Source organism: Macaca fascicularis, chromosome X (genome assembly GCF_037993035.2).
Source record: "Macaca fascicularis isolate 582-1 chromosome X, T2T-MFA8v1.1".
Lineage (NCBI taxonomy): Eukaryota > Metazoa > Chordata > Mammalia > Primates > Cercopithecidae > Macaca > Macaca fascicularis.
Window position 1 is genome coordinate 16,456,856 of NC_088395.1, and position 19,869 is coordinate 16,476,724.

Below are 19,869 nucleotides of genomic sequence, written 5' to 3' on the forward strand. Positions count from 1 at the left end.
GACTTCAACGGCCATACTGTAATTTTTAAAACTATGTAATATTGTCCTTCTATGACAGCATTTTTTCTTTTCTACAGACAGGATCTCACTCTGTCACTCAGGCTGGAGTGCAGTGGCACAATCATGGCTCACTCTTGCCTCAACCTCCCAGGCTCAAGGAATCCTCCCACCTCAGCCTCTACAGTAGCTGGGACTACAGGCATGTACCACCACACCTGGCTGATTTTTTAAATTTTTCAGTAGAAATGAGGTCTTGCTATGTTGACCAGGCTGGTATCAAACTCCTCACCTCAAGCCATCCTCCTGCCTCAGCCTCCCAAAGTGCTGGGATTACAGGCATGAGCTACTGAACAGGGCAGCATTTTTTTTTTTTGGATATGAAGAAAGTTATTTTTTAAAGTCTAAATATGCAACTAAATTGAAAATAATCCTCTATATCTAAGTTTATGAAATGTGAACTGTGAGCAAATATCATAATTATACATTGGAGGGAAAACATAATCTCAGGGGGAAAAAAATTCAAGCTTACACTTAGGACTCTGAACCATGAAGCAACTGTCGAGATGGACCTTTATTGGATCTTGCCCTTAATTATGGATGGAGTTCATGCAGTCTTAAGCCTGGGTGTCAAAAACCATTAATAATTACCCTTAAATGGCCAACAAAAGGATATTTTCATAATCAGGGTGGTGTGCCTGTAAAGACTATATAAGTCTCACGATTCTGCTCAGCTTTTCAAACTCCTCTTTGATTCTTCTAGCTGTTTCACTATTGGGCGACCAGGTTAGTGTGATTTTGGTACTACCTAGAGCTCCTTCTGTTTGCATTAATACTCTGCTTCCTTTCAGAATTGTGTGAAAGATAATGGTCTGGGGAGAAGGTGAGTTTATGCCATCTGAAGATATTCCCTGTAATTTAGAAGCTAGAAACTGTGGTCAAGTATTCTTGAAGACCACAGCCTGCAGAGTGCAGATCAGGTACATAAAAAGTGAAGAATGCCATTAATTGCTAATAAAAATCTTTGGCTCCAGGGACCATCCCCCCAATCTCCTAACAGATATACTCTAAGAACAGACATTCAACATACTATCTAAGATGGTTTTTTTGTTTGTTTGTTTTGTTGGTTTTTTTTTTTTGCGACGGAGGCTCGCTCTGTCGCCCAGGCTGGAGTGCACTGGCATCACACTCACTGCAACCTCTGCCTCCCGGGTTCAAGCGATTCTCCTGCCTCAGTCTTCCAAGTAGTTGGGACTACAGGCACGTGCCACTACACCCGGCTAATTTTGGTATAGAGACAGGGTCTCACCATGTTGGCCAGGCTTCCACAGTCTCGAACTCCTGACCTCAAGCGATCCACCCTCCTCGGCCTCCCAAAGTGCTGGGATTACAGGCATGAGCTACCATGCCTGGCCTAAGATGCTTATTTTTAAAACATGTTGGCAGTTACTGGTGTCATTCCCACCCCAATGTTCTCTTTTCCTTATTCTTCCCCATTTATGCCAAGGAAATGGCCCAATGGCACTAAAATCCTGCTGACAACCCTCAGCACAAAACTCTGCTTCAGCTTTTTGGTAAGTTTTATTTTCTTCCCAATTTATAGGGCACCAGAATGAGCACTAAAAAGTCTCCTGAGGAACTGAAGAGGATTTTTGAAAAATATGCAGCCAAAGAAGGTGATCCAGACCAGTTGTCAAAGGATGAACTGAAGCTATTAATTCAGGCTGAATTCCCCAGTTTACTCAAAGTAAGTGGCCATCCGCAGAGCCCGCTTAATGGGACTGATGGTGGGAAGGGAAGGAGGGGAGAGGACTCTGGTAAAGCTTTATAGGGACCATCGCTTGAGGGAGGACACATGCAGGTGGGCTTTCTTCCCCTTAAGTCAGGCCACATTTCAGAAGGCAAGCTCTCAGAAAACAAGGGCCAAGCCTTCTCTCCCTCCCGCAGCCTCAGCACAGGACTCTGCAGGACTAGCCATGGTAAATGGAAGCAATGCCAAATTATGCCTGGAAGACCCACAAGTCATCAAGCAAACCCACTAAGGCCTTCAGCAAGGATTCAGTAATTCTGTGCCAGGCTTTAGGAAAACAAAGAGGATTGCAAAATAGTGTTAGCTGGCCTTGGATGGGCTTCATTTTTATATGTAAAATCCCTCAACAAGACCAACATTTACTTAGCAGTCTGTTAGGAAAACCCACTGACAAATTGCCTTGTCAGCACTCATTTATATTTCAAAAGCATTTAAATTTGTGTTCATCACTTAAATTTGTGTTAATGAGGCAACCATGCATTTCTAAACAACTTTCAAGAAAGGACTAAATTTCCTGGGCCATAAAGTTTCACATCAAAATCACCCCAGAGTTGTCAAAATCAAAATGTATTCAAGGCAACAGAGTGGAGAGAAGAGCTGATCCTCCTCTCTCCAATATACAGTACTTTCCTTTTGCTAAAGAAAAAACTGACTGAGGACATTTGCTAAAGATGGTAAGGCAACTCACTCCAGGAGGGCCATGGCGATCCATACTGAAACAGGTTCTTGCCATGGGGAGAGAGATTGGGCTCAACTCCTAAATGGACAAGTGGGGATTTACGATCATGGAACAGGATGGGGGGCCAATGGATGGAAAATTACCAGGGAAATATCCAGGATAAGGAGTTTTTGGTTAAATTGCCTTGATAGGATCCTAGCTGAAGGCAGGCCAGGTGATCAGATATTAAGGGTGGTCAGATACAAGGACAAAGAGGGGAAGCCCAAGGTCGGGTCTAGTTAAGCAGAGGACTCAAACGAGACAGTCATTGTCATTTTGCAACTAAAAACCATCTTCACAACAGAAATGACATGCAATTGTTCTTTATGACTCAGTCACTATTTAGCTCTAACTTCAGGAGAGAACATTTCTTCAAATATTTTAACCAGCTCTCCAGATTTTAACCAGAAATGTCCCTTCTGCCAATATGACAATTGGAAAGACTTCTGTTTTTAATACTAAAAAGAAAAAAAGCTGAATTCAATGACCCTGTAATCTGATATTTTCTCATTTTCTTATAGTTGAAATACAGAAGAACTTGTAAAAACAGTTAAAATCACTAGCAGAAAAATGGACTTTTTAATTAAAAAGCAAAACAAGTTAGTGAGACATTTTAAATTTTTAAAAACCCTTTATTTTTTTCTAAAAGGAAGAAAAATAATCATCTAACAGGAAAGCCTAGGCCATGTACTCAAACAAGTTAACTCAAAAGGTAACATGAGTAACTTTTTCTATACTTTATGTCCTTCCTACAAAAAGTACATAAGACATAATCTGGAACAAGGTAGGAAGACAAATGGTAAGTTCTGAAAGTGTACTTACATGTACCTGATTATATTTCCATAAGGTTTCCATTACTAAGGTTTTCCACCATACTCTGTTTCCATATATCATCACCATGTATGGTTTAGAATCTAGTAAAGGCTTCAGGAAAACAGTGTTTCATATTCATAAATCAAAGGCTGAATAAGTAACTTACGGTTTGGTCTTGTAATCAAAGCAAAGTGCTGAGTGTTTTTGTAGGAATCTTAGGGGTTAAAACAGATCTTCCATAGAAATGTGTTGCACAACATTGTGAATCTACTTAGCACTACCGGGCTGTATGCTTAAAAATGATTAAGAGCATAAATTCAATGCTCTGTGTTTTTTACCACAATTTATATATACATATATGTAATATAGTCTAATTTGAAACTGACAAACTGAACGGTTATTTCAATTGGTTTTCTAAGTAGTATTTTGCACAGATAGACTCCTACCTGAAAATCCAAGTAGTAATGGCTTTAAGGTTAGAGTTTTATGGTAGAGACAAAAATTAAGTCCGCTTAAGACACTGCAGGAAGTTCAGTAGTCAAAAAGCCTGCACACGATCTCACATGACATCTCAAGCAGTGGTTCTCCAAGTGTGGTCCCAGAGCAGCAGCACTGGCACCACCTGGGAAGCTGCTGAAACTATAGATTCTCCAGCCTGGACACCACAGCAAGACCTTGTCTCTACTAAAAATTTTCAAAAATTAGCCGGGTGTGGTGGTGCATGCCTTTAGTCCCAACTACTTGGGAGGCTGAGGCAGGAGGATCATTTGAGCCCAGGAGGTGGAAGCTGCAGTGAGCTGTGATCATGCCACTGCACTCCAGCCTGGGTGACAGAGCAAGACCTTGTGTACAGATTCTCAGGCCCCACCCCAGGCCTAGTGAGTCAGAAACTCTGGAGGTGGGGCTGGCAATCTGTATTTGCTAAGGCCAGCACGCCTATCGTGTGATTCTGATGCATGCTAAAACATGGGAACCATTGAGCCAAAGTCATTTTGCATAACTCAGCGTTTGGGAAAAACTGGGCAGTGGTTAGTTAAGTGGTTGAGTTCTGGAGTCAATGTGTGGACCCCAAAAGGATTATAGAAGGAGCCCTCCCAGCCTGCTGCCTCATGTAATATGTCAGCCCTAGCCCTGGAGCAGGAGACAAACCCAGCTCCCAGGAAAACCTTGGGGCAGGGGTCCTCAACTGTTTGTGCACCATGGGCAATCCAGTGAAGCCCAAAGATCCCTTCTCAGAAGAATGTTTTTAGAGGCATAAAGAAAAAGACCCAAGATTACATAAGAAAACAACTGTATTAAAATACACATTGTATTAAAATAATAAATGTGTGATATGGTGGGGGGGAAAGGTAGCCAGTTCTATGACACAGAGCAACATGACAGCTAGAGCTGGTCTCCCTCTGTTAGCTATTAGATGCATGTCACTGGAAACCTGGGCTGCCGCCTTTGCACACAGACCCAAGGCCTCTAATTTCTGAGAACGTGTAGCAGTAACTGATTCATTTTTTCTCCCCTCCCCTCTCCCATTCTTTTAGGGTCCAAACACTCTAGATGATCTCTTTCAAGAACTGGACAAGAATGGAGATGGAGAAGTTAGTTTTGAAGAATTCCAAGTATTAGTAAAAAAGATATCCCAGTGAAGGAGAAAACTAAATAGAACCCTGAGCACTGAAGGAAGAGCACCTGTGCTGTGGTTTTATCCTATGTGGAATCCCCCAAAGTCTCTGGTTTAATTATTTGCAATTATAATGATCTGGCTGTGAGGTTCAGTTATTATTAATAAAGAAATTATTAGACATACCTTACTTTGTTAAGTACTGACCCTCATAACATAATAGACTTGAAAGTAACCTCAGTCTGATTCAACGAATTCTATAGATTTAAAAGAGAGAGAGAGAGGGAGGCTGAGGCAGGAAGAACACTTGAACCCCGGAGGTCAAGGTTGCAGTGAGCCATGATCACACCACTGCACTCCAGCCTGGACCACAGAGGGAGACCCCGTCTTAAAAAAAAAAAGAAAGAAAGAAATGTGAGGGCCAAGATAGCTCTGTGATCCTGCCCAAAACTACAAAGATGGTGTGGGAGACCCAAAAAGAATCCAGAAATGCCAAACCAACTCCCTTGCTCCACTTTTCTGCCAGAATCACCCTGTTGCTTGCTCTCCTTCCTTAACTCCTCAGTGCTCGGGTCATCTCCAATTTCCACTCTGATCTCACGCTATCCACCAGCGAGTGAGAAAAACACTTCACAAACAGACACTTGACATCATGCTATCTCCCAGACCTCGCTGTGCTTTCTTAATGAATGACCCTACAGAAGGAACACAGGACCTAGAGGCGGCCCCACTCATCACTGACCGGGTGGCCTCGCGTCTACCAGCCTAACGCTGTGGTTCTGGCGTGTGACGTGTCATATAAAAGATCACAGGAAGACCTTGGGCCTTCTCAACTCTTGGCATCCCGTATCCTGACAAAACAGCCAGCCCTCAAGTTCAAGTTCCACTTTTCACATCCAGCTGGGGGATGCAGGGGGTGAAGTGACGACAGTGGGGAATATGGAGGCACGAAGCACAGAGAAGGGAAGGGAACTTTCTGCTACCCCTTACCAGATAAGAGTTCAAATGTTAACTTCAAGTTTGTCCAAGTTACCAATGGCTCAAGCTGACCCCAATAGCCTGCTCACAGCAGTGCCCCAGAAGCTAGATTTTTATTTCTTCTTTATCCTCGCAACTCTCCTCCGCAAAACACCCATGAAGTATCAAAGTATCAGTATTGGGTCCCATTGCCTTTGAACGGTCTCTCTCAACCTTTCTTATTTTCTTTTTTTTTTTTTTTTTTTTTTTTTTGAGACAGAGTCTTGCTCTGTCGCCCAGGCTGGAGTGCAGTGGTATGATCTTGGCTCACTGCAAACTCCGCTTCCTGGGCTCAAGCAATTCTCCTGCCTCTCAGCCTCCCAAGTAACTGGGATTACAGGCGTGTGCCCCCACACCCGGCTAATTTTTGTACTTTTAGCAGAGACAGGGTTTTACTATGTTGGCCAGGCTGGTCTCAAACTCCTGACCTCAAGTGATCTGCCGGCCTCAGCCTCCCAAAGTGCTAGGATTACAGGTCACACCCAGCCTCTCTCAACCTTTCTTAAGCCATTATCACCCTCCTAAGGAGCCTTGTTAAATACTTGTTTCTAATCGCCACCCTCCAGGAAATTTTAACTCCAGAGATGTCTTGTGCATTTGTTTATGTGCTGTGTGCATATCTGCGCTTTAGACATGAAGATTTTTTTTAACCCCACTGCTGCCCTCCCCACCAAAAACCCAATTGTAACCCCCTTGGGAGTGACATGATATGCTTTTGAACAATGTTCTTCAAGCAGTTTATTATTTTTACCTCACTCTCTAGAGCCCAGACTGCCACACTATACTTCCTGTAGTTGACATCAGAAAGATATGGGATCATTTCCGCTTTCAAAATGTAGAAAATGATGCTACTGAAGGAGTTTCAAACTACATAAGCCCTCTAAAGATTCTGCTATACGGCCCTGCCCTCAAGCTGAAAATCACTGCCTGCAAAGTACTGCCTTTGACTTATTTTCAGTTTTAGGGATTTTTTTGTGTTTTTTTGGTTTTTGTTGTTGTTGTTTTCGTTTTTTTTTGTTTTTTGTTTGTTTCTGTTTTTTTGATAGGGTCTTGCTCAGTAGCCCAGGCTGGAGTGCATTGGCATTTTCAGGGCTCACTGCAGTCTTGACCTCCTGGGCTCAAGGGATCCTCCCACCTCAGTCTCCCAAGTAGCTGGGACTACAGGCATGTGCTACTATGCCTGGCTAATTTTTATTTTTTTACTTTTTGTAGAGACAGGGGTCTCCCTGTGTCGCCCAGGATAGTCTCAAACTCGTGGGCTCAAGCAATCCACCCACCTTCATCTCCCAAAGTGCTGGGATTACAGGCATGAGCCACCATGCCTGGCCTTTTTTTTTTTTTTTTTTTTTTTTTATCCAATGAACTTGAATGTGTATGCTGGGTTCTTCTGTCAAGTTGGCTGCTGTCATTTTTCCAGAAGCTGGATGACTCTCTGAAGTGGGCAGAGGAGCACATACCCACACTCCCACCTCATCTACCCATAAAAGGCTGGGCAGGCCCAGGGTTCTCTCTGGGGTGTTTGAGCTCAGAGAGAGAGAAGTAGCGGTTGATATAAGCACAGGGGTGGTGGGGACAGGGTGACCAAAGTGAACTGGGCACAAGATGAGTAGCTGGTATATAGTGACTTGGAAGGCAAGGTGCTTGAGATTTCCTGGAAAATCTCTGCAAGTGCGCAGTAGAAACTATTATCATTGGTTACGTACTTCAAGAGGACTGGGCAGATGGCAGGGGCAGGAATAAGAGAGCCACTACTCACTTGAAAACTCTTGGACATTTTGATTTCTGAGCCATATGGATGTGTGTCCTATCAAAAAGAATAAATGAAAATGTTCAATAGTAAGAGAACACTTTGTAAATCTCTGGCTCCTGCTCTTTGTGATTAGCCTCTCAGCAATCTTATTTGGAATAATCCGAAAAATACAACTATCTAAATTTTGGGAGGAGAGTATACTTGTGGAGATTTGGGAAGAAAGAAAATAAGTATGGAAGTTTCCCCTAATAATAAAATGAACTTAATTGGAAGCCATTTCAAACATTTAGAAAGCTAACTAGAAAAATAGAAAAGTGGCGAGGCGCAGTGGCTCACGCCTGTAATCCCACCACTTTGGGAGGCCAAGGCAGGTGGATCGCTTGAGTCTAATAGTTCAAGACTAGCCTGGGCAACATGACGAAACTCTACAAAAAATACAAAAATTAGCCAGGCATAGTGGCACACACCTACAATCCCAGTTACTCAGGAGGCTGAGGCAGGAAGATTACCTGAGCCCGGGAGGTGGAGGTTGCAGTGAGCCAAGATTGTGCCATTGCACTCCAGTCCAGTCTGGGTGACAGAGCAAGACTCTATCTCAAAAAAAAAAAAAAAAGGTGATTTCTAACTCACCAAGAAACAGAGGAGATTTTATAAACAGTTGAGGGACCGTTTAAATACAATTTGTATCATTCTAACTCAACACAAGAACATTCTCATGGTATTAAAACTCTTAAACATTTCTAATGACTCATTACATTCCACTGTACAGATACCCCATAATAGTCTTAACTATTTCCCCATTGTGGGGCATTTAGATTGTTGTCATTTCCGATTCTTCCAAATGTTATGATGAGTAGACTGTTGTCATCGCTAATTCTTCTAAATGTAATGAGTACCTATTCATATTTCTGTCAACATTTCCGATTTCCTTAGGAGAATTTCTGAGAAGTAAATGTCTGAGTCAGAGGGTATGGATTTTGTATGGTTTATCAAACAGACCACCTAACTGATTTCCCAAAAGGTTGTATGGATTCATAACTCTACAGGCAGGAAGGAGAATGCCAGCTTCACTCCCCAGGGAGCATTTGCTGGTCTCATTTTAACAACTGTTTTGTTCATGATGGTGCACATTTTTTATCTGTTGCTGGTTGTGATAAGAATCCCTTACTATTTCACCATGAAGTTTACTGTCAGCTATTGCTTTGAGAAAGATACTCTTCTTCTTCTTTTTTTTTTTTTTTTTTTGAGACGGAGTCTCGCTCTGTCGCCCAGGCTGGAGTGCTGTGGCCGGATCTCGGCTCACTGCAAGCTCCGCCTCCCGGGTTCACGCCATTCTCCTGCCTCAGCCTCCCGAGTAGCTGGGACTACAGGCGTCCGCCACCTCGCCCGGCTAGTTTTTGTATTTTTTAGTAGAGACGGGGTTTCACCGTGTTAGCCAGGATGGTCTCGATCTCCTGACCTTGTGATCCGCCCGTCTCGGCCTCCCAAAGTGCTGGGATTACAGGCTTGAGCCACCGCGCCCGGCCTCTTCTTCTTCTTTAAGAAGTACTGGTCTCTTCCTAGTTCATTGTGAGACTGCGGGCACCAGGTTTCGATATTGAGCATGTATGGCGCTACAGGGTTTCTCTCTTTTGTTCAATCAATATAATGTGTTAATTATAAACACACTACCCAGTCATGATCATTCTTTAATGCTGTTAAATTGGATGTTCTAATATTTTATTTGAGATTTTTCACATCTTCATTCCTAACCAACATTAGTCTATGGTTTGGGTTTTTATTATTTGCGGTGTGTGTTTTGTTCGGTTCTGATACCTAGCTCATGCTAGCTTCTCATTTTAGCCTATGTTCATTCTAGGTATCAATTAGCCCCTCGCAGAGTTAATATACATTATCTATTTCAATTCCAACATATATAAAGTACCTATTATGGGCAAGGCACTATACGAGATGCCATGAGAGATACAAATTTCCAGACCTCTGAGATTCTAAGTCAGTAAGTCTGGGACCAGGTCAGGGGAAGGATTCCTCAGAAAAGTAGCATTTCAACTGCACTTTGTAGAAAGAACCTTGAGGGGAGCATGCAGGAAAGGGGCAGCAGTGGGCATTCAGAGAGAGAGAAAATAGCCCGAGCAAACACATCATGCCCAAATGCAAGGCCGTTCAGAGAACGCGCACACCCTGTTTGGGGTGGAATGTCAAGTATGAGGAATGAAGAGGGCACACCCACTTCAGATCATGAAAGTCTTTGGTCGCCATGCTGAGTCCACCCAAGGTCACAAAGGGAGTAAGAAGGTGTAGGAGTCACAGAATGACCAAAAAAAAAAAAAAATGTATATATTCAAGGTGTACAACAAGATGTTTTCATCTATGTATACACTGTGGGAGGATTACCACAAGTAAGCTAACATATTCATCACTTCACGTAGTTACTGTTGTGTGTGTGTGATGAGAGCAATGAAGATCTACTCTCTTAGCAAAGTTCAGCCTCCCAAAGTGCTGGGATTACACTGTTATTAACTATGGTCCCCATGCTCTACATTAGATCTCCAGAATTTATTCATCTTATAACTGCAAGTTTGTGTCCTTTGACCAACATCTCCCCATTTTTCCCACTCCCATTTCACCCTGGTAATATCACTCTACCCTCGGCTTCTACTTTGATTGTTTTAGATGCCACATATAAGTGAGATTATACAGTATTTGTCCTTCTGTGCCTGGGTTATTAACATAATGTCCTCCAGGGTCATCCATGTTGTTGCAAATGGCAGAATTTCCTTCTTTTTTGAAGCTAAGTAGTACACACCCCACATATTCCATTTTCTTTAGGAACACTTAGATTGATTATGTATCTTGGTTATTATGAATAATGCTGCAACAAACATGAGTGCAGATATCTCTTGAACATACTAGTTTCATATCTTTTGGTATGTTTTGGATACCCAGTAGTGGGGTAGGTGGATCATATGGTAGCTCTATTTTTAATTTTTTGAGGCACCTCCACACTATTTTCCATAATAGCAATGCCAATTTACATTCCCACCAAGAGTTTGCAAGGGTTCCCTTTCAGGAGAATTTTTCTTTCTTTCTTTTTTTTTTTTTTTTAGACAGAGTCGGACTCTGTCACCCAGGCTAGAGTGCAGTGACGTGATCATGGCTCACTGCAGCCTCGACCTCAGGCTCAGGTGATCCTCCCACCTCAGCATCCTGAGTAGCTGGAACTACAGGTGCACACCACCATGCCCAGTTAACTTTTAAATTTATTTTTTATTATTTATTTATTATTTTTTGAGACGGAGTCTTGCTCTATCGCCAGGCTGGAGTGCAGTCACACGATCTCAGCTCCCTACAACCTCCACCTCTCGGGTTCACGCAATTCCCCTGCCTCAGCCTCCTGAGCAGCTGGGACTACAGGCACATGCCACCATGCCCGGCTAATTTTTTTGAATTTTAGTAGAGACAGGGTTTCACTGTGTTGGCCAGGATGGTCTCGATCTCCTGACCTCGTGATCCACCTGCCTCAGCCTCCCAAAGTGCCAGGATTACTTTTTTATTTTTTTGTAGACATGAGGTATCGCCATGTTGACCAGGCTGGTCTTGAACTCCTGGGCTTAAGCGATGCTCCTACCTTGGCTGCCCAAAGTGCTTAGATTACAGGTGTGAGCCACCGTGCCCAGGCAAGAACTTTTCTTTCTCTGAGTAGAAAAAAGTTACCTCAGCCAACACTCTGATGTCAACTCTAAACCTGCTATCCCCACAGAGGCAGTATCAAAGGAGTATTAGGCTCCGAGAGTGATCTGTAACAAGCTATTTAACCCATATTATAGCTGTATTTTTTTTCTTTTTTTTTTTTGAGACAGCATTTCACTCTTGTTGCCCAGGCTGGAGTGCAATGGCACGATCTCGGCTCACTGCAACCTCTGCCTCCTGGTTTCAAGTGATTCTTCTACCTTAGCCTCCCAGTAGCTGGGATTACAGGCACCCGCCACCACGCCCAGCTAATTTTTTGTATTTTTAGTAGAGACAGGGTTTCACTGTGTTGGCCAGGCTGGTCTCAAACTCCTGACCACAGGCAAGCCACCAGCCTCAGCCTCCCAAAGTGCTGGGATTACTGGTGTGAGTCACCACACCTGGCCTATAGCTGTATTCCTAATGACTGCTTTTGTAGAAAAAACGTTTTTTAGCCCTAACTAACCTCCAAGTGATTTCTATATGATCTTTTTAATAGTCAGGAGATGCTTACTTCAACACTCTAAATGCAAACAAATCCTCAAAGTAATCAAAATTGCCTAAAAGATAACTCTAAGTGGGCCGTCTGGGTTTTTTCCAACACCTCTTAATTTCCATTCCATATGAAGTTGTTGAAAAATAATAGAGATGAGGAAAATATTTTAAACAGGGCTTCAACTAAAGGCAGGAAAATGTTATGCATTAATTAATTATACTTAATGTATAACAAAAATCAACTTTCACCCAAATCAGCTTTTAATTATGTGGCTGTTTCACAAATCTACGATGGTAGATGTAAAATTCACTTAACCCTGAAAATTCCTGGATCAAAAAGGGATAAATGACGTCATACCTATGATAAATAATGAAAATTGAAATAATATCAAATACCGAAATCTCAAATATCCATTTGCATCTTGTTAAAATGCTTTGAATTTCTCCCTGTTCCTTTCCAATACCACCATCCAAGTGTGCACGTGTGTGTTGATGTCTTCTGAAGGTGGAACATGAATTCTGTCTTCAGGGTGTAATAGCTTATGTAAATTCAGAATTTTTAGTTACCTTTTTCAACAAACAGAAAAGAAATGCTTAGAGTTAAGCACATTCACATGCCTACACATTAGACTGAGATTGTTCATATATATATGTATATATATGTGTGTATATATGTGTGTGTGTGTGTATATATATATGCCTCAAAACCTGAAAATATTCAAAACACAAAGTCCAAAATGCTGTGAACTACCCTACAGATGAACTGGAGAGATCTGAAGCTAAATTCAAGGTCAAGGATGTCAGCAGCAGCCATGTGACTGACATAGAGTTAGAATGTAAGTCACCAACAGCTACGCTCCTGGTTATGTACCATCTAGAAGGCAGCTGAGACTACTCTGAAGCAGGGCCAAAAACCAGAGTTGCTACAGAACCTTAAGTATTCTGCAAAGTCCCAGAGCCTTCACTTTCACCTTGTGGATTGAGCAGAGAAATGACACAATAAAATAAATTGTACTCATTCTCTCCTGGGCACTCTGAGACGCAGAAAGAGTCTACCTTAACCCTTAAGGAAAAATCTGTTTCTCTTTTTATGTGTGTAAGAGACACCCTCTCTTGGATCTGTTCTGGATGCCAGTGTCTCTACTGATTTCATAATCAGCCATAGCACTAATCATGCATGCCAAAGGAGGGTTATGATGGCCCATGGACAGATTTTAGGAGGAAATATTCCCTATAGAAGGCTCCTGGTTTCCAAATTGTTTACTTTCCTAGCTAGAAGAGCCAGAATGACCAATCCCCACAAAGTAACTGTTATTTGCTCAAGCTTAAGTAACTCTGCAGGCTTCATGGTGCTTGCTGCCTTATGATTCTACCTCCTTAGTCTTTTTTTTTAATAAGACTTCTGACATCGATACAAATGCTGGCTCTTAAGGCTATTTTTCTCCAACAAACTGATTGCAGGCCATAAAGATGTTCAATAGCAATTAGCTTTTATTGTTCTCATCTCACTTATGTGTATAGGAGCCATCAAAATGTAAAATGCGCACATCCTCTGACTTAGCAACTCCCCTTCTAGGAATTTATCCCTGCAGATGTGTTCACGCATGGGTGCAAGGATATATGTACATGGATACTAATTTGCAGCATAATTTAAAGAGCAAAATAATGGACACAAACTAAATATGAGACTGGTTAAATAAATAAGGATACAGCCATGTAGCATACAGCAGGGCAAGCACACCAAAGATATCCCTGCACATTGATGTGGAGTGATCAGTATATAAAGCAAGGTGGGAACAGTGTCTGCAGCATGCTACAAAGTTGTTTTGTTTGGTTTTGTTTTGAGACAGGGTCTCGCTCAGTCACCCAGGCTGGAGCATAGCGGCGCGACCACAGCTCACTGCAGCTCAACCTCCCGAGCTCAAGTGATCCTCCCACCTCAGTCTTCCGAGTAGCTAGGACTATAGGTGCATGCCACCATGCACAGCTAATTTTATTTATTTATTGTAGAGGCAAGGTGTAACTATGTTTCCCAGGCTGCTCTCCAACTCCAAGACTCAAGCAGTCCTCCTGCCTCAGCCTCCCAAAGTGCAGGGATTACAGGCATGAGACACTGCACCCAGCCAAGATTTTTTTTTAAAGGGAATACATATTCATACGTGTGTGGCTAAGTGGGTACACACACACACAAACACACACACACAAATCTCTGAAATAACTAAAGAAATGCATCAGCTGAGTTCCTGTAGTTCCAGCTACTTGGGAAGTTGAGGTGGGAAAATAACTTGAGCTCAGGAGTTCGAGGCTGTTGTGTGCTATGATCAAACCTGTGAATATCCAGCCTGGGTAACATAGTGAGACGGCCCATCTCTTTAAAAAGAAAAAAAGAAAGAATGAAATGGATCAAAGTACTTGCCACTGGGGAAGGGAACTGAAGTGAGGTGGTGGCAAAGGAGAGACAGTTCTGTACCTTTTCTGCAGGGCTTAACTTCTTTACCCTGTGTATAAAATTTTTTTTTTCTTTTTTTTTTTTTTTTGAGGTGGAGTCTCGCTCTGTAGCCCAGGCTGGAGTGCAGTGGCGCAATCTCGGCTCACTGGAAGCTCGTCTCCCGGGTTCACGCCATTTTCCTGCCTCAGCCTTCCGAGTAGCTGGGACTACAGGCGCGTGCCACCATGCCTGGCTAATTTCTTTGTATTTTTAGTAGAGACGGGGTTTCACCGTGTTAGCCAGGATGATCTTGATCTCCTGACCTTGCGATCTACCTGCCTTGGCCTCCCAAAGTGCTAATTACAGGCGTGAGCCACTGCGCCCAGCCGTGTGTAAAAATTTTTTAATGCACATACACATACCCCCAGTAAAGAATAATCATCAAAGAATTAACCTTGCCAACACTATCTAACAGTGGCACCTACTGGTAAAATCGCTTCCTATCCCAAAGTGTATCTTAGAAAAGAAAACCCATAGTTTTCCTGGCACAACCATTTCAGCTATTAGTCAGGAAATATGTTTATATTAAAGGCTCATAAGGAACCCTTCATTGGCATCAGGCCTTCTGAGCATAAGAGTTAAAAGTACCATCTGGCTGGTAAGTTATGGTTCATTATGGTTTGAGTTACAAGCTACAAAAAAAGAGTGGAGAATGCTTCTATGTGCTTCCGTGGGGTGATCTCCAGCATATAGTGTTAAGCGAAAAATGCAAGGCAGGACAAAACTGTGCAGAGTATGCTACCATTTTCCTAAGAAGGGCAGTGGATGACAAAGACATACAGCTTTACTTATATCTAACAAATGGGAAGATAAACCAAGAAAAAAAGAATGAATGCTTGCCATAAGGGAAGGCAGTGAACAGGCTACAGGGGACAGAAATAGAACTAGATTTCTCTAAATCAGTGGTTCTCAACCAGGGTGATTCTGCTCCTGTCCCCAAGAGATATTTGACAATATCTGGAGGTACTTTTAGTGTCACAATTGGGCAGGGGTGAGGGAGTGATACTGGCACCTAGTGGGCAGAAGCTCCCACACACAACAAAGAATAATGTGTCCCCAAATGTCGATAGCACAGATTATATATAAGGAATTTATATCTAGAATATATAAAGAACCGTTACAATTCAATAATAAAAATACAAATATCCCAATTTTAAAATAGACAAAGGATGTGAATGGACATTTCTCCAGAGAAGACATACAAGTGGCCAATAAACACATGAAAAGATGCTCGACATCCTCAGCCATCAGGCAACTGCAAATCAAAGCCACAATGAGATACCACTTCACATCTACTAGGATGGCTATCATCAAAGAGACAGAAATAACAAATGTTCACAAGGATATGGACAAATTAGGACCATCATACATTGCTGGCAGGAAATTAAAATGTTGCAGCCACTTTGGAAAATAGTCCTGCAGTTCCTCAAAGGGTTAAACACAGAATTACCATATGACCCAGCAATTCCACTCCTGGTGAAATGAAAACATATGTCCACACAAAAACTTTCACATGAATGTTCACAGCAGCATTACTCACAACGCCAAAAAGTAGAAACAATGCAGATGTTCATCAATGGATAAATAAAATGTTGCATGTCCATATAATGAAATATTAATCAGCAATAAAAAGAAACAAAGTACTGATACATGTTACAACATAGACAGACCTTGAAAACATTATCCTAAGTAAAAGCAATCAGTCACAAAAGGCTACATATTGGATGATTCCATTTACATGAAATGATTCAAATAGGCAAATCTATAAAGACAGAAGGTAGACTAATGGTTGCCTGGGGCTGGTGGGGATAGGAGGTTTGGGGGTGTCAGCTAAGGTGTGTGGGATTTCTTTCTGGAGTAATGAAAATGGCCCAAAATTGCTTGTAATGAGAGTGGCACAGATCTGTGAATATGCTTAAAAAACATTGGATTATACAGTTTTTTTGTTTGTTTTTTGAGAAAAAGTCTCATTCTGTTGCCCAGGCTGGAGTGCAATGGCACAATCTCAGCTCACTGCAACCTACGCCTCCCGGGTTCAAGCAATTTTCCTGTCTCAGCCTCCCTAGCAGCTGGGATTACAGGCATGCACCACCACACCCGGCTAATTTTTTATATTTTTAGTAGAGATGGTGCTTTAACTTGTTGGCCAGTCTAGTCTCGAACTCCTGCCCTCACCTCAAGTGATCGACCTGTCTAGGCCTCCCAAAGTGCTGGGATTGCAGGCGTGAGCCACCATGTCTGGCCAGATTATATAGTTTAAATGGCTAAATTTTGTGGTATATGAATTATATCTCAATAAAGCTGTTTTAAAAAAAAATCACGATTGTGAGGCGCGAGCTCCATTAGAAGGAGGTGCCCAGCAGCAGGCACACGATTGGGTGTGCATGGATGGCTGGCAAACAGCCTGACTGAAGGCCAACCATCATCTTGCAGAGCTCGCTCTGTTAGTGGTGAGCACAGAAACATGGGGCAGAGGGCAGAGGCAGGTAAAGAAAAGAGGTCAGGAAAGCCTTCCTCAGGTGAATAGGAAGTTGTTGGTAACTGAGTTGTTTTTTTTTTTTTTTTTGAGACGGAGTCTCGCTCTGTCACCCAGGCTGGAGTGCAGTGGCCGGATCTCGGCTCACTGTAAGCTCCGCCTCCCATTCTCCTGCCTCAGCCTCCCGAGTAGTTGGGATTACAGGCACCCGCCACCTCGCCCGGCTAGGTTTTTTGTATTTTTGTAGTAGAGAAGGGGTTTCACCGTGTTAGCCAGGATGGTCTCAATCTCCTGACCTCGTGATCCGCCCGTCTCGGCCTCCCAAAGTGCTAGGATTACAGGCGTGAGCCACCACGCCCGGCCTGAGTTGTTGTTAATTAAATTCTTCGTTGGTTTCATTGAGATTCCAGGGGGAAAGGGATTTTAGGCAGGTGGACATCTCAGGTATGGGAAACCTCAGACTGCATCTGAAAACTAGTTCAGACTGTCCAAACGTAAAACTCAAAGCATGTAGCCTGGGCTACATAGTGAGACCTTGTCTCTACAAAAAAAATCAAAAAATGAGGTGGGAAGATTGTTTGACCCCAGGAGGTCTAGGATTCAGTGAGCTGCGATCATGCCACTGCATTCCAGCCTGTGTGACAGAGTGAGACCTTGCCTCAAAAAAACACAAAACAGAAAAAAACTCAAAGCCTGGGAGGAATCAGGATGCCATGGGATGAATCAGCAAAGCAGCAGGTGACAGAGCACAATGGCTTTGGGACCCAGCCCAGAATCCTGGACTGAATATGTTAAGAGAAAAGAAACTGATGGAAGATGAGGACTGGCAGCAGAATCACTGTCACTTTTGTTTTAGAAAGACAGATGACCACCAGTGTGGAAAATAGGCAGACTGGCGATGAGTCTGGAGACAGGACAGCTCATTTATTTATAGTAGATGTTATAAATTGTTGTCACAGTCAATTTAATCCTTTCCTAAACATTAAGCTTGAAAGCTGCGACAAAGAGAAATCAGTCCAGGATTATGACTGTCTTTAAAGCATAGCTGAGAAGATGGACTATCAAGAACAAAGGACTTTAATATAAGAATAATATAATTTAAAATGTTCTGGTGCTGTAAAGAAAAAATAATAGACCCCCCCTTTTTTTTGAGAGGGAGTCTCACTCTGTCACCCAGGCTGGAGTGCAGTGGCACGATCTCAGCTCACCGCAACCTCCACCTCCCAGGTTCCAGCGATTCTCCTGCCTTAGCCTCCCGAGTAGCTGAGATTACAGGCATCTGCCACCACATCCAGCTAATTTTTGCATTTTTAGTAGAGACCAGGGTTTCACCATGTTGACCAGGCTAGTCTCGAACTCCTAACCTCAAGTGATCCGCCTGCCTTGATCTCCCAAAGTGCTGGCATTACAGGCGTGAGCCACGGCGCCCAGCCAATAGCCCCTTATGAATTTAGGCAAGAGTCAGGACCCAAGTGACAATGACTGGACCCAGAAAGATAAACAAGCCACTTACCAGAGGAACTGAGGCATTTGGCCTAAATTCTGTGGAATCAGCATCTGAAGATTAAGAAAAGAGTTCAGTAATTCACCAATAATGCTGAAAAATATTTGAAGAGAGAAAATTTTTAAAATAAATGGTCATTAGCAAACCTCAAACTTACCTTTCAAGTTAAGGCAGTTTCTTGCAAACTCTATCACTGCTAGTTGCATCCCAAGACAAACTCCTATTTTAAAAAGCACATATGCAAAGCAAATGAACTCACTTTGTATTTGTTCATATTTTCTGTTCATTTGTTGGCTGCCTGTCTCCCCTATCTAGAATGCAGAGTCCCAGAGAGCAAGACTCTGCCTGTTTTGCTCCCTGCTGTCCCCTCAGAACAATCCCTGGCAGAGAGCAGGGCAGGGGCTTAGACTATCAAGAAGCCACCTAAGTCCCAAAGTTGACAAAGAAGGAACACAAGGTCAGAAAAGTACAGAGTCAACCGGGCACAATGGCTCAAGCCTGTAATCTCAGCACTTTGGAAAGCCAAGGTGGGCAGATTACTTGAGGTCAGGAGTTCGAGACCAACCTGGCCAACATGGTGAAACCATGCCTCTACTAAAAATACAAAAATTAGCCAGGTGTGGTGGCGTGCACCTGTAATCCCAGCTACTTGGGAGGCTGAGGCAGGAGAATCACTTGAGCCCAGGAGGCAGAGGTTGCAGTGAGCTGAGATCACACCACTGTACTCCAGCCTGGGTGAGAAAGAAGGAAGGAGAGAAAGAGAAGAAAAAGAGAAAGAGAGGAAGGAGGGGCCGGGTGCAGTGGCTCACGCCTGTAATCCCAGCACTTTGGTTGGCCGAGGTGGGCGGATCACAAGATCAGGAGATCGAGACCATCCTGGCTAACACAGTGAAACCCTGTCTCTACTAAAAAAAAAAAAAAATACAAAAAAATTAGCCGGGCGTGGTGGTGGGCGCCTGTAGTCCCAGCTACTGGGGAGGCTGAGGCAGGGGAATGGCATGAACCCAGGAGGCAGAGCTTGCAGTGAGCAGAGATCATGCTCTAGCCTGGACTCCAGCCTGGGCAACAGAGTGAGACTCTGTCTCAAAAAAAAAAAAAAAAGAGAGAGAGAGAGAAGAAGGAGGGAAGGAATGAAGAAGGGAAGAGGGAGGGAGGGAAGGAAGGAAGGAAGGAAGGAAGGAAGGGGAAGAGGAAGGGGGAAAGAAAGAAAGAAAGAGAGAGAGAGAGAAAGAAGGAAGGAAGGAAAGAAAGAAGGAAGGAAGGAAGGAAGGAAGGAAGGAAGGAAGGAAGGAAGGAAGAAAGAGAAAGAAAGAAAGAAAGAAAGAAAGAAAGAAAGAAAGAAAGAAAGAAAGAAAGAAAGAAAGAAAGAAAGAAAGAAAGAAAGAAAGAGTCCCTGAGACCAATCTGCCACCTTCTAGATTTGTCCCTGAGTTGAGGCATCTCAGTGGGCTGCAGTG

General features: G+C 43.0%; 2 protein-coding genes across 4 annotated transcripts in view; one reads left to right on the forward strand and one right to left on the reverse strand.

Annotated features, from left to right (window-relative positions):
- The window catches only part of CTPS2 (CTP synthase 2), a 121,274-nt gene that overhangs the window by 59,117 nt on the left and 42,288 nt on the right, over positions 1-19,869 (reverse strand). For all 3 annotated transcript variants that reach the window (XM_045384400.2, XM_045384401.2, XM_045384402.2), the window contains exons 12-13: positions 18,570-18,632; positions 18,422-18,465 (exon numbers count right to left, since the gene is read on the reverse strand). In XM_045384400.2, the coding sequence (XP_045240335.1) occupies positions 18,422-18,465; positions 18,570-18,632 (107 nt within the window). The remainder of the gene's footprint in view (positions 1-18,421; positions 18,466-18,569; positions 18,633-19,869) is intronic.
- On the forward strand, positions 1,599-5,059 carry S100G (S100 calcium binding protein G). Its single transcript, XM_005593051.5, has 2 exons — positions 1,599-1,744; positions 4,874-5,059. Exons 1-2 carry the CDS (start codon positions 1,610-1,612, stop codon positions 4,976-4,978), a joined length of 240 nt encoding a protein of 79 aa, XP_005593108.2. The 5' UTR covers positions 1,599-1,609; the 3' UTR covers positions 4,979-5,059.